Here is a 21,405-nt window from a genome sequence, read left to right as displayed (position 1 = left end):
TTTAAGATTTCCTAAAGTATGATTTAATAATAAATGGTTTTGTGTCAGTTTATGCAGAATGTTTTCAAAGGTTTCAGTTACCAAATCATGCCTCAATCACATTTTTTTTTTTCTTTTTCTACTTTGGGGAAGTTGTGCTTCGTGTGTGTGGAAAAAGTTTGAGTTGACATTGACTGCCAAAGATGCAGCTTTATTTAAACTGACCGCAGCATTTCTATGTTTTATGCTGCATGTTGATAAATTAATATACACAGTTACAGCTCCTCAAATCTTGACACAAATGTCTCAAAAGACTTTGATTAGGCTTTCCTGCATTATTACTTTTCTCACAAGAAAAACCTATGTCCTGATATCAGCCATGTTTTGCTAGTGGTTTTAAAAGTTGAAATTATTGCTAGTATTACTCTCGCTCTAGATTGCTGTAGATGTTTTCTTCCAGCCAAACCCAGACTTATAATATCAACACAGATCTGCCTCTCTTCAATGGTGTGTTCTCTTGTTGTTCATATTTTAAAGTGACTAATCCTCTAACTCCTACTTTAAAAAAAAAACAACATTTAAAATAACTACAGTGCTGTAACAAATCCATTTGCCTTTTTACATATTTTTTGTTTATTTATTTGTTTTTTTTATAGATGATGGTTTCAGATCATCAGACATATTTTTAAAATTAAACAAAGGTAACCTGAATAAAAGCAAAAAGTAATACTCAAAAATAATTTTATTTCTGAACTTATTTATTTTAGACATCTCTAACTTTCACATTGCATACTTTTCCACCCATACCTTGTCTTCTAGCATTTTTTAAAAGGAGTAGGCTGAGATACAAACATATATATTCCCATATTTCTACCACAATGTGTACATTTTGAAATTGCTTAATTTTTTATACTTTGCTTAACATAAATTGTTCCATAATTGTATCTCTGAAAATGAAACACAATACTTTGTAAAGCTATCCTAGATTCAGATTTGAGATTCAGATAATCTATATTTAATACTTTTTTCTACAGACATTTGTTGTTTAATTATAAAAAAATATGTTCCTCTTCCTTCTTAACTAAAGTAATTTTGCTATAACAGATTGATCTGTTCTCTTCAAAACAATCCAGAGGGATAACGTTTCTCAATCAGTTATCACTGAAACACTACTGTAATTTTTGAAGGGCTCCACGGCGTCTGTCTGATAAATTTATGCAACACGCTTAGTGCAAACATTTTAAAATAATTAAATTTCTTAGTCATTTTAAAACAGAATAATTTAACTGTGTGTGTCTGAGTTTCTGGACAGCTGATTCATTTTCTTTAGAAAAACAACATTCTGTATCTTTATTACCTAGATTGAGTGAGGAGGTGGAACAAGCTGTTACTTTCTTCTGGGAGTAATATAATAAAACAACTGTTCAATTTGTAAAGCCCAAGTATTGAAAAGTTAGATGTGTAATTTAAAATTGCCATGCTCTTCCTTTTAAGATTCATTGTTATTTTTCTTGAATAGATTAGAGAGTTAAGGAAATCGCCCTCGAAGTATTTATGCCAGGTCATACTTGTTGGGAAATGGGGCATGCAGTACAGTAAAGAGAGCATATGACTTATTGCTAAATTGCACAGGACATTCCCATACCTCGCAGTGGTTTCATAATAAAATGTGTGAGTGATATTTTTTGCGGTTTCATGCCTCAAAGAAAAGCACATGATGCCACCACACGCACATCATGAACGAGGGATTGAGCTAAAAGGAGAACTGACTTGTTATGACTGTGATGAAAACCTCATTGTGTCAAATTTGACCAGCTGGGTGTTACGCTTCATCTGCCGCTGTGTGTCGATACTTTGAGATAAGGTTTAACTCCAGTCATCTAGAGGGACGTGTGTCCGGCGAGCACACCTTTCCTCACCATCCCTGCGGCCTCTGATTGGCTCCACTGCAAAGAGGCTGAGGTGTTGCAGCAAATAGCACAGGCTTGTGGGCTGGTCCATTCTGCAGCTCGAGGGAGGTTAATGAGCGAAGCTACTGGGCTGTCAGCCAAACATGAGCAGCAATGCTAAGGCTCCCACAATGAGCCTGACTGTATTACCACTGAGCTCTGTCTAATTATACACTCCCAGCAAGGCAGGGAGAGACAGAGAGCATATTAGGCAGAGGGAGAGGAAAAGTTACCAAGTATCCTGGTCTGGCACAAGGGACTCACCAAGGGAAATAATTGTAGACTAAAGTTTTAAGAGTGAGATAAAAGATTTGTGGCACTGAGAAAGAGGGAGAGAGGAAGATCAGGCAGTCAGGAGAGAGAAACAGCCTGCTCAGAGGGAGAAGTAGAAAGAGAGATAGAGTGAGAAAGAGAGAGGCAGAGAGAGAGAGCAAGAGAGAGAGAGAGAGCAAAGAGGCGTTTAGAGAGTGAGAAGGAGCAGAGGTAGGAATAGGATGAAGAGAGAGAAGGCTGAGCAGTAGAGAAGAGGAAGAGACTCAGTGTCAAAACTGGATATTCCTGCGTGCCTGCTGCTGCCTGATCCAATGAGAACAACTCTCAGATACAAGCTACGTAAAGGCACCCAGCAAGGTATGTGACCACGGAGCTTCCTCTCAGTGAGAGAGTGTGTGTCCATATTTGTGTGTGAAGGAGAGAGCACAGGTGTGTTGACACCTTTGGATGACAGGATAAAAAAAGTGCTGTGAGAAGAATGATTTAGGAATTAGTCAAGAAGTGCATGGCTTTCTGAGGAAGGCAGGTCAGCCAGGTATGAGAGAAGACACGTAGCAGTGAATAAGTGTGACATGTGTGATTGGAAGACAAAAACAATGAGTGAGTGTTTGAACTAGAGGGAGATTGTGACTGATAGGGAGGGAAAGAGTGTGTGAGGTTTATCTCTCAGCCTGACTGTAGATCAGGGCTTTCAGAATTAGAGCAGTGGGCTTAAATAGCCCTGGTCCAGAGATAGCCAGGGGCCCTCCAGGAGCCCGCTTAAATTGGGAAGGATGGAGATGAGACTGACTAGGGTGGGGTTTGTCCATTGGGTGTGTGTTTGTGTGTGTGTGAGGGGATGGTGGTAGTGGGGGTTGTCAGAATGAGAGGAAAAGCATGGTGTGCAGATGTTGTAGTCAAATCTCTGAGAGCTCTCGTGTCATTAAGGGTATCGTATGCAGGTGTGCAGGTGCATTTGTTAATATACAAAAAAGAAACCCCTAACTCAGTATCTTTATTCCCTTTTCTTACTTTTAAGTCATAAAACTTTTCTCTGCATGCCTGTGTGAAAAGATCAGAGGGGTATTGTGCACATTCTGTCACATATGGGTGACAATCCCTCCTGGTTTCTTGTACACCAGAGAGCAAAGTCATGATTTTGGTACATCTATTTCTGCTACTACAGGCGGCATCCTTCTGTTGCCCCAATCGTCCATATGCTACATGTAGGAGACTGTGGGACCCGAGTTCCCACAGTCCTTAACTGTAGACGTCCTTCAAGCGAGACGTACACCATTTGTCTCTGCTGACTTAATTCACTTATTTCAATTACTAAGGTGATCTGCCAGAGTCCACAGGAAGTCTTAAGTCTCTGTGTAACTGCTTTCTCTAATGTCTGCTTTGAAGGAACTGCTACAAAGTACAGCGAGTTTCTCTGACGATGCATTTTTGTTTTTAAGCTCAGATTTGTCACTTAGCAGAGTGTCTTCATGAAGGTATTTGGTGTGACTGAGTAGGCTCCGATTATTTTGCAGCTTTTGGGAAACAGAAGCACAACTGATCATGTGGCCTGAAAATGTTGTCCCATGTTTCTTGTGTCACCCTGAAGAGAAGAACAGATCTCTTGTGGGAGAAGGTTGAGTGGCTGCTGGCCCTTTAAGAGGTCTATTTTTACAGGGGCACACTCCTGCATGGAGTGAGGCAGTAGCACACGGAGCCTGTATCTGAGGACCACAGCTCCGATACTGAGTGACTGAGGGAGACTCCACAAATTATTTTAGGTCCAAAGATGAGCATGCTGCTCTTTTTTTTTGGACAAGCTCCGAACATCAAAATCATCATAAATGAAAGTTACTTTGCTTTACTCTCCCCACCCCCCGCCAACCACTAAGGAGAATCTGCCCTTTTTCAAGTGGATCTCTCTGAAGTCTAAAAGTGATAATGAGTGGGTGCATGCAGTGTAGACATCCTTATACCCACTGAAAAAAAAGCAAAAAAAACAATATTCCTACATATTTGTTTTAATATGCAGATAGTTGCGAAAGAAATCTGAAAATGTGTATACTCTTCAAAAACAAAAAACAAAAAAAAATCACACACGCATGCACACACACACAAAATACACTTTAGTTTGTCCCCCACGCTCCTTGAAAGTAGCCGTATAAATGTGCAGATTTCTTCACAAACACCCATACATGCTTTCAGAGATGCACGCAGTGCTATTCACCCACATAAAAAAAAATTACTTATACATCCTCAATATCTGGACCTAAAATAATCTTCTCCTTATGCAATCTGCATGTTATATAATGCATGGCCTGTCATTATCACAGCGCTCCTTCACGCCCTGCTGTGCCTCTCCACCTACAGCACCACGCAGACAGGCAGACACACACACATACACACCCTACATCTTGTGTTAGCAGTCATATACTCTACTCTAGCACTCTCACACTCTCACCCACGCTGAGTGTATGCTCTCAAACAGCCACCCAGATGAGTGAGAGGGAAAGACAGAGAGGGAGACTGAGAGTGGGTGGGGTGGGGAGGCTGAAAGTGAAATGCAAAGAAAGGGAAAACTATAGACTGAAGTGTACATTCATGCTGAGACTACGCATTTGCATGATTGCAAGAATCTACGCACATGCCCTTCTTGTGTCTGTGATTTTCAGTACGGCTTGCCAACACAAAATCAGATCTGAGGGCCACTTGTGGGGGCAACAGTTTAGCAAACATCTGAACTTCTGTAACCACTGACAATAATTTATTTTCTTAACAGCTTTCTTCACTGTTTCTTCAGAAAGTCAAGAAACACTCACCACCTCTTGCCAAACAGACGGAGGGATAATCTCTCATTGTCACTCACGAGTCACACCTACTGTATGGGCGAGCACTTACATGTCTTTGCCTGTCTTCCATGTCATCCACTTGCAGAAAAGAAAATGAGTCACATCTTCTCTCCTCTTTTTTTGCAGAAATATTTTAATAAATCATGCAGTGTGCACATTAGCTGGCTCTTTATAACCACAAATATGAGGGTAATTTATTGGGGAACAAGGTGACAGGCTAACAAAAAGTAGCTAGTGATTAAAAGTAGAAGGTAAATGACATCATTTGTTTTTCTTTTACAAATGAAAATCTGAAAATTATGATTCACAGATATGCTCTCCCCCAATGACTTAATGATTTGTAGAACCAACCTTAGCAGTAGGCAAACAGTTTCAAGTCTTTGGTAATATTTTCTTCATAGATATTACAATTTTTGCCCATTTTTCTTCAATTATCTTCAATTATATTTAGGTCGGTACTTTTACTAGGCCAATCTAAACATAAACTGACTGTATATTTAGAGTCATTATCCTACTTGAAGATAAACCTTCATAACTTTGCATAATCATTTGCAGCATATAACAGCTTTTCTTGCTGTTAGATGCTGTTGCTCTTAATTATAGCTCAATTCATTTCCCCATTTATGCTAATCAACTTCTAAATACATCCATTTCTACATTATGATGTGGTAACACTTTATTTGACGGGTCATGACACCGTCATAAATATGACATAACACCTATCGCGAACATGAGTGTGACTGTTGTCAAAAAGTGTCATTCGGTACATCATGACACTTTCAATATAAAGTTGACATTATTCAAAATGTCTTCGTTATGACAACTTGACATTAACCAATAAATCATGAGCTGACATAAATTGGCTAAAAAAGTGTCACTGATTAAACTTTAAAAATTATGTAGCTCATGTTACTAAAGCTAAAGTTTAATCAGTAACACTTTTATAACAAATTTATGTCAGATCATGATTTCTTGGTTAATGTCAAGTTGTCATAACAAAGACATTTAGAATAATGTCAACTTTGTATTAAAAGTGTCCTGATTTACCAAATGACACTTTATGACAACAGTCATGAATACTCGTGAAGACTTACTCATGTTCATGACAGATGTTATATCATGTTTATGACGGTGTCATGACAGTCTTATTCACCACCAGTTAAAGTGTTACCCATACTGCTTTAGTAATAAACACAATTCTTCCAAATATACAACTTAATGTATATTCTTACAGTTGTTAACCTGTAGACATTCAAGCTCAGATGCCTTGTAGCATGAGTCACCTATTGCTATCGGCTCAAAGGGCACATTTTAAACAGAACAAGGAAACAAACAAGAACAACAACAACGACAAAAAAAAATATGTTTCACACAGCACAGTTCTGTTCCTACAAATGCCATCTCAATCTTTAGAAACAGCTGCACTTTGAAATAACGGAAATGTTAAAAAAAATAATAATTCCCACTTCAAAGTAAAACAGATAGGTTGAAACTACACAGTTATGTTTGTGTGTAAATTATGTACTTCCTTTTTGACTCCTACTGCTGTTTCTGACAAACAGAAATAATATTTTCTGGGTAGCAATATTTGCTTTTGAGGATCAAGATAACGACAAGTTTGAAGTGTTTCAAGAGATGGCATAGGTCAGTGTTGAACACATGATTTTTCAGTTCTATGACATATTCATCAAGATTATTGGAAAGATAAGGTTATTATTAGACCTAAAAAACAAACCTGCCTCCATTCAACAGGAACAACAGTTGTCCAGTTATGGTCAGTATTCCAATTGTCTATTCTATTGTATTCTATGTATATTTATGTATTAAAAGAATAAATTTAAATATTGAAACGTAGTATTATATATATATATATATATATATATATATATATATATATATATATATATATATATATATGTATAATTTATTGAATGTTTTTTATGTATTTATTCATTTATTGTTAGTGTATTTTTCCCATCACTCTTTCTGGTGAGCTGAACTTTCACAATAAGGGACAAATAAAGGTTTTTTTGTTTATTTTCATTTTTGCCCTATTCTATTCTATTCTATTCTATTCTATTCTATTCTATTCTATTCTATTTGAAACAATATAAAATTTGTTCTACATTTATGGCCTTCGTAGATCTGGCCTGTCCCCCAGTTGATCTGATATGAGAACAGGCTTGGGATCTGAGCCAAAGAGACCAGGAGTGTGATGAATAATCCCAAACAGAAGTCAGTGTTTGAACACAGCTGACACTATGCCAGACTACTTAAGTGTGACAGACACACCTGTTGTTTAAATTCTCTCATGAGTGCAGGTGTTTCATGGTATGCATTTCTTCTCTGATCTACTTGCAGCATGTGTGAAAGAAAAGAGTGCAATAATGAAGGTGCAATGGTTGGTCATTTGCAAACACGTGCATGCGCCATGTCAGTTATTTGACCACATACAAAGGGTTGTTTTCTTGAAATGGATTGTTTTCCTTGGCTTTGACTTGCTAACCCCAGTGTATGATCAAGCAGCATGCTCTCCTCCTCTGCATTTCAACTACAATGAAGGTCAGCGACCTTTCAACCTTTCCACCCACCGCTTACACCCACCGCTTTTCAGTTAGACCTGCCTTTATCCTTTTGCTGAAGCCCAAAAGGATAAAGGCAATCTAGAGTGAGCTCGCTCCCTCTAGATTTTGGTATCAATGTGTTGTCAGTGTAACATCTGAAACAAATTTATCTGGAGAGCTGTCCTTAAACTAATTTTTTCAATTCTTTCCAGTCAAGAGCAAAAGTAAGATCAAAATTTACCAAACATCATTCCATGAATTCATTTGTGCTTCTTTGAATTTTTCAGCAACGGTGAGGAAATAGCTTCATGTAAAAAGCTCTATCAAAAATGGCATTTCATTTATTCAATTCAGACATAATACTTTTTAATCTGCAACACTTTTCTATAGCAAGCAGCCTAAGGACTAAGTTGAGTAAATGACTGCAACGGCAGTTGATATGGTGTGGGAGGGGTAGTGGAGCAGCAGCAATAATGGCAGTGTATAGCAACGTTGCCTTGAATACCAGCAGTGATAAAGGTACTCTAGACAGAGTCTCTAAAGCCAGTCTAGACAGTCTATCTGAATATGAATGCCACTTAAGCTGCCAGTGAGAGACCAGGCTATGCTGTCTCTTCGTGGAGATGTTATGTTTGGTTACAGGTTGCAGACATTTTAACTGCTGAAACAGAACGAGCAGAAATTCCAGGTTTGACTGGTACTCAATAGGTGGACAAAGTCAAAAACAGCAAATGTTTAGAAGAAACAGTGGCCCCCCCCTTCCTCCTTCACACACTGAAGCTTCACACACTTGTCCTGGCTCTTTCAAGCTTTTTTTCTTACCAATCTCCTGCTGCTTCCACCTCTCTTGTAAGCCGGTGATCTCATAGCATGGGAGTGCATCAAAGGCTCTGAGTCTGGTTAATCATATCTCATACTAGTGAGATCTCCTGCCAGAAATACAGTGAGCCAACATACATGCATACACACACACACACACCCACACACACACGTCACACAAAAAAGTTGGGAAGCTAATTTGGGAAAGAGCTGCGAGAACAGAAATAGAAAAGCATGACTGTGCATCAGCCTTGTATGACATCACTACTTGCTGTCACCTAACTTATAGTATCACATTTGAAGTTCTATTGTGCATGTTTTTCATCATGATAGCTGCAAGTAGAAATGCTCGTGGTTTGAAAAAATGTTGTTTCAGATGCAGGCAAATTACAATCTTCAGAATGTTGGGGGTGGGGCGTGGGGGAAATGAAACTCCCATCAAACGACATTGTAAATGCCAAAGAAGTGACAATGGCATTACACCCCCAATTGGAAATGTCATGTAAACTGTGACACATGTTTCACACTGACACACTCGTATAAAAGGAGAGACGGAGAAGCGATCCTGCAGCGGATGGCACCGCTATGGTCAGAGCAAAAAGCAGAACGAGGTGGAGGAATTTTTTACTTCTGCTGACTGGCTGACCTGCATGTAATTAGTCAAGTCATATTTTTAACTGATATTGCGTAAAAGCCAGCTTAAGGAGCAGTGACTGCCCTATTTATACCCCAGGGGCTAATGGCCCGTACCACTAAAGGAGGGGGGATTTCCTCCCCAGAACCATACTAAGCCTGCCTTAGGATGTACCAGTTAGGATTCACAAGGGATTAACCCAGCAATACATTACAGGCCTCTGCGTCTGAATCACTCACACACTGCAGGAGTCTGCTGTCAGCAAGGGCTTTTCAGAGTTCTACAGTTCATTTATTTAATTTATTTCAATTTTCTGTGCATTTAAAATGATCTTCACTCAATCAGGAAAGATTACACAATGTAAAAGGAGTGACAGTTTGAAACTTATACTTGAATTGTTATTCATGTTTTATGACTCAAAAATGGCATGATGAAAATTATTTATACACGTTGTAATTATTAGTGAAAAAAACCTTTCTTGTAATGACCGCTCAGTGTTTTGCATATTTCTGTTTTTTGTTTTTTTTTAACTATCTATCTTTGGTGATGATGGCCTCTTTGCCATCACCCTGACATGCGTCTCCCTTCAGTCTCTATCAAATCCAAGAGTCCAAATTCACTCCAAAATATTCAAATTATTTAAAGTGAAAAGTGTCAGAGCTGGTAAAATTAAAATATGTATCTGCCCAATAATATGAGTCTTAACTTTACTTATGTCTCTTTTTTTGGAATCAGTTTAGCTTATTCAATCATAAATTCAGTTCAAATATATTATATTGTCAATATATTGCACCACCACCACCAACAAGTGCCAAGCAGTCCAACTCACATCATTTACAATTAAACAAAGCAAGAACCGGATCATGAAAGGGGCAAATTTTCTTTATTTGTTAACCCCTTAACTGGCGGTATCCCATCCATGGGACAAATCTAGTTTGTTTGAATACTCTGCCTTTTTTGCCAGCAGTTAAGCAGTTAAACTTTTATTGCTTGTATTTACCTATGAAACCGGATGTAAGTCCTTGACTATAGGCCCATTCATGCAATGACTATTTTGACTAAGGCATTGCTGCTGGCTCATCCTGCAGAAGAATGGGTCATTGCCCTGAAGGCTGACCTGGCTTGTCGCCCAACAAGCTATTGCCTGTATCACTCTGTCCTTTTATCAGCTTAGCCAGGCTCCTTGTAGCGTAAGCCACCACTGTAGTACTCCCTTCCTCCTCTCACCCCCTCCCTGTGTTAATTTGTCTCTCCAACTCTTCTCCAAATCTAACTTTATGATTTTTCCAAGCATCTCTCTTGCTCTCTGTTTTTCTGTTCTTTGCCCTCATCTCGCCATACTCTCCTCTACTCTTCCCCTCTGTTCAGATCTATTACATTCAGCAACAAAATTTCTGCTGCATCAGACATCCATCATAGATCTCCTCCTCAGCCTGAAACGTGATAGGACACCCAATACATGGATACTCATGAGGAAGGGCAGATGTAAAGAAAAAAAAATGAACAAGCACAAAGGAAATGACTATTTTCTTATCAATCAGACCCTCAAAGTATTATTGTAAATTGTTCAGTCACCTGTTGCAGTTCTTGCTTCTTTTGCTCTTGATGTGCTATGATTTCTTGAATGCTGCCTGACTCATTTGACCTTTCTTGTCGAGACTTGACCTTGTTTGTGTGTATCTGTGTGTGTATGTGAAAGGGAGATAGAGAGAGGGAGAGAGAGAGATGGCCAGATTACACAGTGCAACGCCACAGAGAAAGACGGAGAGAAACAAGAGATATGGAGGAAGAGTATACACCACCAAATGACTCAGGGGGTGCTATAAATGACTGGCAGTGCAGCATGGATCTCTTGTGCTTTTGCTTATGTTGACGTTTGTGTGTTTTGGATATATTCAATAGCCGAGGGTGCCTCCATGAGTACAACAGGGTAGTCATTTCTATATCTCAATGCTGCGCTACATACTTTTGTGATCAATCCATCCGTATTTCTTTTTTTTTCTCTATGACTAGACTGCCATGTGCACATTCATATCAAACAGGATTTTGTCCTTTGAAATTCATCACATTATACAGTGCCTTGCAAAATGATTAAAACCACCTGAGCTGTTTCACTTTTTGTCACATCATAACCACCAAGGTAAATGTATTTTATTGGAATATTTTGTGATGCCCCGAAAGAAACATAGAGAATCATTTTGAAGTAAAATTTGAAGGAAGCATATATTTTTCAACTATTTCACACATCAAAATTTGCAAGTGTGCCTAACATATTTGCAGCCCCCTTTTATTTTATAATCCTAAACACTAGGACTCCTAACGATATTAGGAATAATTTTTCATCATCGTTGTAACTCAATAACAATGCATACTGCAATATATTCAATGTTCAATATAATGTTCAATAATTTTACTGACCTCCAATCCAGAACCGCACAGCGTTCTGCAGGTTGTAGGCAGAGGAAAGGCTTTAATCTCATGGGCAGCTAAGCAAGGTGGATGGCATCAACCAAATCACTCACTCATTGGTAATCTAGCAACAACCTGTTGAGCAATTTACACAGCAGTAGTTTCAGGTTTTGCCACCATACCTCACAGTTGCTTAAAAATAATTAAAAAAACAAAGAAAAAAAAAACCAGCATGGGGCGAAGGGAGAAAATGGCAACTTGAGAGAAAATAGTGGATAAAACAGGAGACAAGATCTTGTCTTTGGATTGGCAGTATTTCAATGATTATCTGTATCGGCTAATAGGAATTGTTGACATTGTGATATGTTTTTCAGCCATATCGTCCAGTCCTGCTAAGTATAATTATGTAAGTTCAGACATTGCCTGTTTGTTGAAAACAATTCATTTGTGTGCAACTGAGTCTCAGAGTCAATTCAGTTGTCCTCTGAAGGCCGTGCACATCACACTGAACATGCAATCTTGAGTGATGTTTTTACAGGGCAATCCTAAAAAGAGACTGGCTACAAAAATCTTGAGACTGAGGAAAGGAAATCAGAGCATATTCATGTCAGACAGAACCCACGGCGTGGTTTTGAACTGCATTATTTTTGGTTTAACACAACAATCCCCCATATATACAGTCATTAGCAGTTGTATGAATTCAAAATATGAAAAAGTTGGAAGAGCGTGACAGCTTTTACATGACGCTGTTATGCATTTTCATTTTATTGATTTCCCATTATTTAACATCTCTTATTTCCCACTATCTAGAAACCTTGTTTTGATGCCTTTGATAACAAAACCGAGAAGTGTATAAAACATAGCCTTGCATCAAGCTGTTTAATTTACAGCCAAAGCAACTCTAAGGTTTTTTGTGTATTAAATGTTTTGTTTTTTCTCAGAAGAAACCTCTCCCTAACATATGGACAATTACATTTAATTTAGCAGCACATTGAAAAGTCTATAGAAAGAACTGTTACTTTCTTTAAATTGATTCCTGTTTGATTTTTTCTATGAGTCCGGAATTTGTTTACTCAATAATACATAAACGTCACATACATTTCAACAATTTCAGATTATTATAATTTCAGTTACACGTCAATGATTTAATTTTCATGCAGCCCTGCAGCTGTTTGGTCTTTCATGCAGGATATTCCGAAATTTTTCGTTTACGTTTCTGCCCACATGAAACATTTGCTGGAGCAGACAGCAGCCTTGCCCACACAACCTCAGTGTCTATCATCTTCTGTCTGAGCTTGCTTTGAGAAATAAAAGTAACAATCTGTAAAATGTCAGAGGTGATGTTTTTGGCAGTTGTCACCTCCCAGTGAGGATGTTTCAGTGTGGGCTTCCCGCCGAATTTTGTTTTCACACCGCCGTTTCTTATTAACCCTTCCATTTGGCTGTGGTTGGTAAGTGAGACAAGGTTAATGTCTTGTTTGCGGGTAGAAGTCTGTGTTTTGTTCTGCATTTTAAGAAGATCTAAGAGCACATGGCCCAAAACCCTTTTCTTGGTTTGTTTCCTTTCCATGCATGTCTCTTGATTGTTTCTGTGCTCTGAATGAACGTTACACTCACGAATAGAGTACTAACAAGCCAAGGCAGCCATACCATCACACTCCACTTGTACCGACTGAATCACTGAAGCAAATCATTCAGAGCTCCCCTGCAGTGCTCCTGTGTGCGTTTGAACTTGTTTCAGTGTGTGTACAACTGCGCGTGTGGGCGTGCGTGTGTGTGTGTTTATGTCTGTGCAAGCATATAAAGTCAAATCAAATGTATTCATAAAAGCTCTCTTAATAAGCAGGTTCGTCACAAAGTGCTTTGATGAGAACAAAGGACACAAATTCAGATGAAACTGCAGATAAACAAAAAAGAGCACTGTGCATGTGTGTGTTTGTGTGTGTGCATATGCGTGGGTCTGCATGTGTGTTGCTGTGCGTGTGCTGGCGTGTGTTTGTGTGTGTTCTTGATGGATGTGAGGTTTAGTTTTGAGTCAGAGGCAGCAGCAAAAGCCTAAGTCTGAGAGTGTGTGTAGGATGAACCTCCTACCACGTCCCTCCCTGTCTCTCATCAACTGTCTTTCTGCCTCCCCTCCATCCTTTTCTTTCTTCTATGTGTCAGCATGTCTTCTGTAAATGTCATTACAGACATAACTTAGTGATTTGATTGCTCTTCACTGACTGATTAGCAATATTCCATGTTTTCAACTGGAGACAGTTTATTAGAAGTAGAAGACATCAGACAACAACGAGATCTGTAGTCTGCATCCTTGACTGTGCATACATATGAGTGCATGTATATGTGTGTATGCATGTTTGTATCCCTCACAGTGATTAAAGCAAGTGGGCGGCAGCAGCAACTGGTCTGCCTGTGTGGCTCTGCATAGCAGACATGTTTCTCACTGCTAGATATTACTCATTTCCTCAGCCCTTTGCACACACAAGCACACGCACACACACACTCTCTTGACACACACATGCTCACAGGCACAACAGACACGGAGACGGATAGCAGACTCTCAGTTTTTTCCTTCAGTTTGGTGGGCTCGCTGGTGTTATTTCACTCGTTCAGAGATCAGAAGCAGGGCGTAGCTGCAGGCTGCTGATATCTGCGGGTGTTGGAGCCCATGGCGGTGCTGTGAAGGAAGCACTGTGGCACAGTAAGGAGCTGGGAGGTGGGCTGACCCCCCTGGGAGGACTAAAATATGAATGAGTACCAGCTCTGGGACATCTCCTCACCCCGGTACCAAGGTCAGTCTTACATCATAGCAGCTGCCGACTTCATCCACCTGCTTGTTCTAACTCTTTTCCTTTTGGCTGACATCTGTTCCTTGCTGATCTATTACTTATAATACAACTGACTTAATATTTCAAGTTTCACAAGTGGTTTGCACTCATAAGTCGGAGTGCATGTTTGACATGTCTCAAGCAGATGCATGAAGAGAAAAGGCGGGATAACATAGAGCAAGGCATAAGTAGGTATGAGTTTATGTACCTAATTAATAAAAAGAGTTAGTTATTATTATTATTATTATTATTATTATTATTATTATTATTATTATTATTATTATTATTATTATTATTATTATTATTATTATTATTAATAAAGCAAATTACATATTTTTGTTTACTTTCTGATTAAAACCCTAAGCTTTTTAGCATATTTTACATGTAGTAATGAGCAACATTTTGATGTGTGCGCTCTGTTTCTTTGGATGTATTGAAATGTTTCTGTAGAACAACAGCAGCTCCAGCTAAACTCCAGCTCGCTGTGCGCGTCTGCACAGTGTAGGAGTATTCTGTTAGGAGACATTTCTTTTCAAACTCCTCCACATGCACAATTGTACTCTTTGTTTTGTTGTACTCTTTTTGCAAATTTATATTACGTCTATTTTGGAGAGGTGGGAGTAAGAGTCATCTGAGGACAAATACTAAAACAGGATAGTTTTTTAAACAAATTTGTTTCAGACAGTATCATAAATTAAGAAAAAAAAATTCTTAATTCAAACAAATTATTTTTTTAAATAAATGTAATTTTTTTATTGTATTTTGAGTTTGTTCATTTCTTAAAATATCAGTATTTTAGTATATTTATTTTTTTCATCAAAAATAAAAAATCAACTTAAAATAGAAATAAATAAATATTTTCTATACCTCTTTATTAAACATCATTTAAAGGGCACCATTTAACTCTGTTATTTTTAAGAAGTTATCTTTAAACAGACTTTTTTTCATTGCAATTTATTTTTTTTAGCTGAAACAATTACCAGCTGTATTTTTCTGTGCAAAGTGCCTTGAAAATAAAAGTACTTTTTGTGTCTATTAAACAGCTTAAAGAAAGGCTTTTGAATTGACTGATTTATTGAAAATGAACAGCAGAAATACCACACTATGCAATAAAAGACCATTCACATAGTATTTGGTCAGTGTACTGCAGGCGTGATTGGCAGTCTGAAGTGTTCTTGAAAATAAGTCTACAGGTATTTTTGTCTGGCCACATTACTCCAAGTTATTTTGTTTTTAAGTTACTTTAGTAGACCTCACCTAAAGCCACTCCTAGAAATAAGCATTATATTGTTGTCTCTGTTCATGCATGACAGAATGAAAGTCTGACTGACATGCTATTGAGAATTGAGCCCAACAAGTTTAATATTTGTTTTATTTAGTAGAAATTCTTCCATCTTGTGGGTCTAACAATTATTTTCTTAGGCTCTCAGCTATAATTGAAAGCTCTGGTATTGGTTTCAAACTTCATAAATTCTTAGGACATTGAAACAGTAGTTTAATACTGAAGTAAAAGTTTTCCACATTTTGCTTATTTGTCTTCTTTGTCACCATTTTATGTGGTCTAAGATGAGGACACGCGACAAGTTTTCTTGTTGTCAGTGCTCTTCCTCCTTTTTCTCTGTCTCCTACCGAAGGATTTTATTAGTCGAAAATAACGAATTGGTGCATTACTGCCGCCAACTGGCATGTTTGTTTACCCACAAAATTGATTGGAATTTGCTACATTCAGTTGACTTTTGTTGGTAAATCATGTGCGGTTGTAAAGTGTGTGATCTGTGTTTTTTTTCAGATTGTCATACAAAGAAGACAACTGAAACCAGTCGGTGTGAATTCCAAATCTTTTCCAAATTGGAAAACACTGCAAAAGTTGTGTTGTTTGCCTCCAGGTTTACAGTTGCTCCGACACATTAGATTAGCTGTGTAACCTTTTACAGACTTTTGGTTCCTTATGACGACACTTTCTTATAAAGACACATGGTTTCTTGTTTGTGATTAACTGTTTTGTATCTGATGAAGATGAACTGCAATCAGGATGTAGAAATACAGGGAGGGCACCTCACCTCAAAAGTCAAATTTACAGAGGTTGAGTGACAGAATAAAACAAATACATAATAGTATATTGTGGTTTAATTATTAATCAAGTAGATAATCTAGAGCTTATTTTTCATTTAGAATTAGAAGGAAACTTTTAGATAAATTTCAGAATGAACCTGGAGTACAAAAGGAGAAAGGAAGATCAAACTTTCCACCTGCATTGCTTATCAGATGTGCATTACTTCATGTTCACTACATCTTTGTTGGGCTGACAAACATGCTTCATGTCGTGTTAACTGTACAAACATCCCAAACCTCTCACTGCCCTATTTTTGGTTTCCAATAAGAAGCTCAAACAGCTTGTTACATTTGCTCTGTTTTTGGACCGAGTCTCTTGATGAGCAACAGCACACCCGCCTCTAAAAAGTATCCCCGTCTAACCTCTCTAACCAGCTGGAGTGTATATGAGTGTGTGCATATGTGTGGACACAGTTGCCATGGAGACAGTGTGGCGGATGGTCAGACGGCAGGGAGTTGGTTAGCAGTTGACAGACTAGCGGGCGAGTGCGGGCTTGAGTGGCCAGCAGCTGGAGGAGCGACATGTTGGAGGAGGGAACGGCTGGACTCGCAGTCATCATTTCAAAAGGGCTCTTTTAAAACACTGGGAGAAGAATTAGTGGAGCTCCCCCGCACTTCTCACTGAATGAAGTGAGGCTGAGAAAATATCTGACACATTTGAGGACTCAAACACAAAGACTCAAACAATTGAACACATTCACAGATTTTTTTTTTCCCAAACAAAACCATGACACATTTTTTATAGATCAACCATGGAAAACATGTCTCACACACACACACACACACACGCACACACGCACACACACACAAACACACAAACACACATATTTGCCCAAACCCCTGCTGTGACACTTATTTAATATGCAAAGACGTGTCTACAACAACTGGTGCTAATATCAACAGTGATTGTGTCAGCTTTTGGTGGGCAGTGACCAGCTTTGTCTATCACTGGTGGAGTGCTTATAGTCGCTTGAGGGAGTATTTGTCTGTTATTGTCCATATGTTCATTTGAAAATGAAGGGTAGAGGGGGTGCTGGTAGTAAGCTTATGTAGAATACAGAGAGTACCTCGAGGATGTCATGGGGGTGGATCATGAAAGTGGTACAAAAGCATGTCTACATATTCCAATCATCCCCCAAGAGTCAGAGATGAAAACTCTCCTGCTGTTGGGCCTTGCTGTGTGTGTTTTTGTACATACTTACTGCACTGCCTCTGAACTTCACTGGCTGCAAAATGTATTTTTAGCTCACATGTGGGAGTAATGTATTTGAATGAAACGAGCAAGATGCGTAGTTTCAGTGGCACCACACTGGACATGTTAGGTAATGACTAATTAGCAACCACCATCAGAAAGCTACAAGTTTCTAACCTCTTCAAAGTAGTTTGGAAGAAAGAGTGAGTGGCTGATTTTGCTCCATCTGTCTAGTACAGCTGAATATTTGTTTGTATGTCTGACCATACTGACAGCTAAGTCTTAACTACAACTCATGCCAGGACCTAACAGACTGTTCTTTCCCAATGTTCACACTTAATCTCTCCTACTTCTGTCTCTTTCTCTTTTGCTCTGCTCTAGGTGAGTGGTGCTTCAGTGCAAGAGCAGCAACAGCGAACCAACAGTGATGCTGTGTACCGGCCTTCCCTTCTGTGTGCACCCCTCGTTTTCCCGTGAGGCCCATGTGACCTAACCTACACTAACACACAGGGGGCCCCCACTGCTGCTGGAGCCCACCCATGAATCCAAGCCCTGATCGCAGCAAAGAGCGCCTCCCTCCCAAAAAGAGGGAGTCTCGGCAAGGGTCTGCAGAACACCATGTCCCTCTGGATGAGTTCAAACCACCTGTGCCATTTCGGAGCCGGCATAGTGCCAGTAGAGGGGAGGGAGGCAGGGAACACAGTGACCGGGACAGAGTTTTCTCTAACCCAAACCCCCATCTCCTAAACAGTCCTCCAGCCCTTTCTACTCCAGCATCAGGTCTCCATGTGCCATTACCATGGTCCCTGAACTACTCTTCACCTGTTTCTCTTCCACTTTTTCCAAGCCAGGTCAGCGACAGAAGGAGCTCAGTGTCTCCTGCCTGGAGAGATGATCCCCTCACCTCAACCCCACCCCATCACTCTAGGTGGCTCAGAGGGGAGGGACCACTATCATTGCCCCCCTCCCCATCTTCTTCCTCTTCTTCCTCATTTAAGACTCCTTTTCCAGCAAGTACAAGAGAAATGTGGTCCTACCTTAACACCGGTCGCCGGGATTATAGCTCTCTCTTTTCTCCTTCCTACTTGTTTAGCACTCACTCTTTGTATCCCCAAGACCCCAGCTTAGTTGATGTAAGATCCAGATACAAAAGGCCTAATGGCTTAGATGGGTCAGGCAGCAGGACTGCCTCAGTTTCCAGACCTCTCCTCACTGGAGAGTATGGGAATGACAATAGCAGATCTAGGCTTGATGTAAGTCAATATACTTTGCATGCCAATGGGGCACGTAGACAGCAGGAGGACCTGATCTCCCCTGTCCATTCTGCAGGGGCATTTTTGTCAGATTCTCAACCTCAAGTAAGCCCTGAACCACATTCCTCACAGCAGGAAACAAATCAGTCCGGGAAGACCAGCTCCACTTCACTCCCCACTAGTCCACATACCCTTGGACCAGACACAAGGGCTGGCAGAGGTGGACTTCTGGACCATGTGGGGGCTACACCATCTGAGGCCCAATATTACCCCTTTGGATCAGTCACCCATCCCAGCCCTCACACCCAGGCCTATCCTCTCTCCAGCTCCTCAGTACCACTTTCATACAGTCTGCATAGGGAGCCAGGTCCAAGGCAGCACACACTAAGGAATTCACCACACTCACCCCTTAGTCTGCCTAACAGTCATGACAGGTCACAAAGAGAGTGGGATAGAGACCTAGAAAGAGACAAGGTCCTCCAGAGTGTCAGGGAAAAGGGTAAAGTAAAAGATAAGCAATTACATCATGACAAAGACCAAGAAAAAGAGAGTGAGCGTGAAAGACGATGCAACAGAGAGAGAGGGAGAGATTTTTCTCCTTCCAATCCTCAGACATCATCCCCAGCCCTGCACCCATCTCCCCCTGCACTCCTACCTCATTTCACCAAGGGGTCTCTGATTGAGCTGGCCAGCGGCCGGTTGAAACGAGTGGAGGAGCTGAGGACAGAAGACTTTCTGAGGAGTGCAGATACATCCCCTGAGTTCCACCTCAGTACCTGCACTGTTCTGGTGATTTCCCCAAGCAGTACACAGGGCTTCAGTCACCTGCAGGTTCACCTTACAGATCGCAACTCTCAGGTCAGCTTTTGCTAGTGTTGAAGAAGTGTGTCAATATTGTAATGTTGAATGGCAAAAGTTCCATTGACTTCAAAATAATCCTGTTCCTGTTTTTATTTAGGAGTTACTGCAGGTCTTGGTGGAGTACCCATTCTTTGTGCAAGACCTGGGCTGGTCTTCCTGCTCTCCTCAGAGAACTACACAGCTGTATGGCCTGCCCTGCCGTCAGCTTAGTGAGGGTGATGTTTGCCTAGCCCTAACCCCAATGCCCACACAAACTCAGCGGACACCCAGCCGTGCCAGCTCTAGGGCTCATCGCACGCAACTGCTCCCTAGAGGTCCAGCAGATTCAAGCAGCTCGCAAAGGGAGGAGATGCCACCACCACCTCCACCCCCTCCACTTCCTTCCCAGCCACCCCTTTTAACACCAGGCCCTTCTTGCAAACAGGCTACAGATACTCCCGCAAAGGAGCAGCAACGGCCTCGTAAACGGCGCTGGTCTGCACCAGACACACTTCCCTCAACCAGAACTGATAAAAGCCTCCTGGATTTACCTCATGGCTCCAAGCTAATGAAGTGGCAGTAGAAACTTGCACATGCATACTTACACACACATGAGCACACACACACCCTCCTTGTCTCTGTTGATCCTACCAAGACAAACAATGGAGAGACCTCAAGGTAGGGTTGCAGGGAAGATATACACAACAATAGAAGACACAAATTACAAGTGATCTGTCTGATTCATAAAGTTGTTGCCCCTGCTGAGCCTTTAATTTCCTTTCCTTTCTTTTCCTTCACTTTTCCCCTTTCCTTTCCTGTCCTTTCCTTTCCTACCCTTTATTTTCCTTTCATTCCTTTTCCTCTTTTCCTTTGCTGTTAATTCCAATCCCTTACCCTTTCCTTTTCTGAAAGAAGCAGCAGGGTGCATGTCAATTCGCTCCTTCACCATTTGGTACTATTGTAGTTTTGACCATTTCATAACAGATTATTTTGCACACAAAAAGGATGCTGTCCACCATAGGGACGTTTTACACAGACCATACATCAGCTTGTACCAGTCACACCTGTGTTTGTTTCCATGATTCAAAGAAAATATCTACATCCAACTTACTGTAAAGAGATGCGTTTCTATAACTCCAATACATAATATCTTACAAGATCACTTAAAGGTATTTTGGTTTGCCTCTGGGTTCTAATCTATAAATTAAATGGAACAGAGTGAAAAACATAATCTTCAGGTAATGATATACAGTTGAACAAAATTACAAGAAAGTTTCCACTAATATTACCATTTTTCTCCATAACTGACAAAAATACATACCAGCTTCAAATAAACTGATGCACCATGGTATAAATTTAAAAGAGTATTAAATTATTTATTCAAGTGCATAAAATAAAAGCAGGAAGGAATGAAATGGTAACGCTTAGATTCAAATTTGAGTATGAACTGATGAAGGGGTGAATTCACTCAGAGAAATAGCAGCAACTAATTGACTCTTTACAAAGACACTGAAGATATTTAATGAGACAATCAAGCACTTGTCTGTGTTCACTCTGTTTTTGCTATGATCGTCCCACACACCTTCTCAATAAAAGTAATTACTGCAGGGTATTTTCAATCAGTGTTATGAAAGTAAACGCTATTGAAGAATTGCATATATATATATACATATATATATATATATATATATATGTATATATATATACATATATATATATGTATAT

The 21,405-nt window shown here is 39.8% G+C and overlaps 2 protein-coding genes across 3 annotated transcripts in view; one reads left to right on the top strand and one right to left on the bottom strand.

Moving 5' to 3' along the window:
- The window catches only part of LOC122828771 (dysbindin-A-like), a 36,803-nt gene extending 28,355 nt beyond the window's left edge, over nucleotides 1-8,448 (bottom strand). Inside the window, exon 1 of the mRNA XM_044112654.1 lies at nucleotides 8,416-8,448. The gene's annotated coding sequence lies outside the window, so the exon portion shown is untranslated. The remainder of the gene's footprint in view (nucleotides 1-8,415) is intronic.
- On the top strand, nucleotides 2,040-21,376 carry zmp:0000000926. Of its 2 annotated transcripts, none has more exons than XM_044112622.1 (3): nucleotides 2,040-2,558; nucleotides 17,969-19,698; nucleotides 19,799-21,376. In XM_044112622.1, the coding sequence occupies exons 2-3, from the start codon at nucleotides 18,127-18,129 to the stop codon at nucleotides 20,261-20,263; spliced, it is 2,037 nt and encodes a 678-aa protein (XP_043968557.1). In that variant the 5' UTR covers nucleotides 2,040-2,558; nucleotides 17,969-18,126; the 3' UTR covers nucleotides 20,264-21,376. The 2 variants fall into 2 exon arrangements, with proteins under 2 accessions (XP_043968557.1, XP_043968548.1); XM_044112613.1 differs by lacking the exon at nucleotides 2,040-2,558 and adding an exon at nucleotides 12,530-14,247.
- The last annotated feature ends 29 nt before the right edge of the window (nucleotides 21,377-21,405 follow it).

This window comes from Gambusia affinis, linkage group LG01 (assembly GCF_019740435.1).
Source record: "Gambusia affinis linkage group LG01, SWU_Gaff_1.0, whole genome shotgun sequence".
Classification (NCBI taxonomy): Eukaryota; Metazoa; Chordata; class Actinopteri; order Cyprinodontiformes; family Poeciliidae; genus Gambusia; species Gambusia affinis.
Note: the sequence above shows the minus strand (reverse complement) of the source record. Positions and strands in the feature narration are given on the sequence as shown.

Bases quoted from the DNA above. Each gene is read 5' to 3' on its own strand.
- zmp:0000000926 (XM_044112622.1), top strand. From the start codon at position 18,127: ATGAATCCAAGCCCTGATCGCAGCAAAGAGCGCCTCCCTCCCAAAAAG. The intron at 19,699-19,798 runs GTCAGCTTTTGC...GTTTTTATTTAG, and splicing joins TTACAGATCGCAACTCTCAG to GAGTTACTGCAGGTCTTGGT.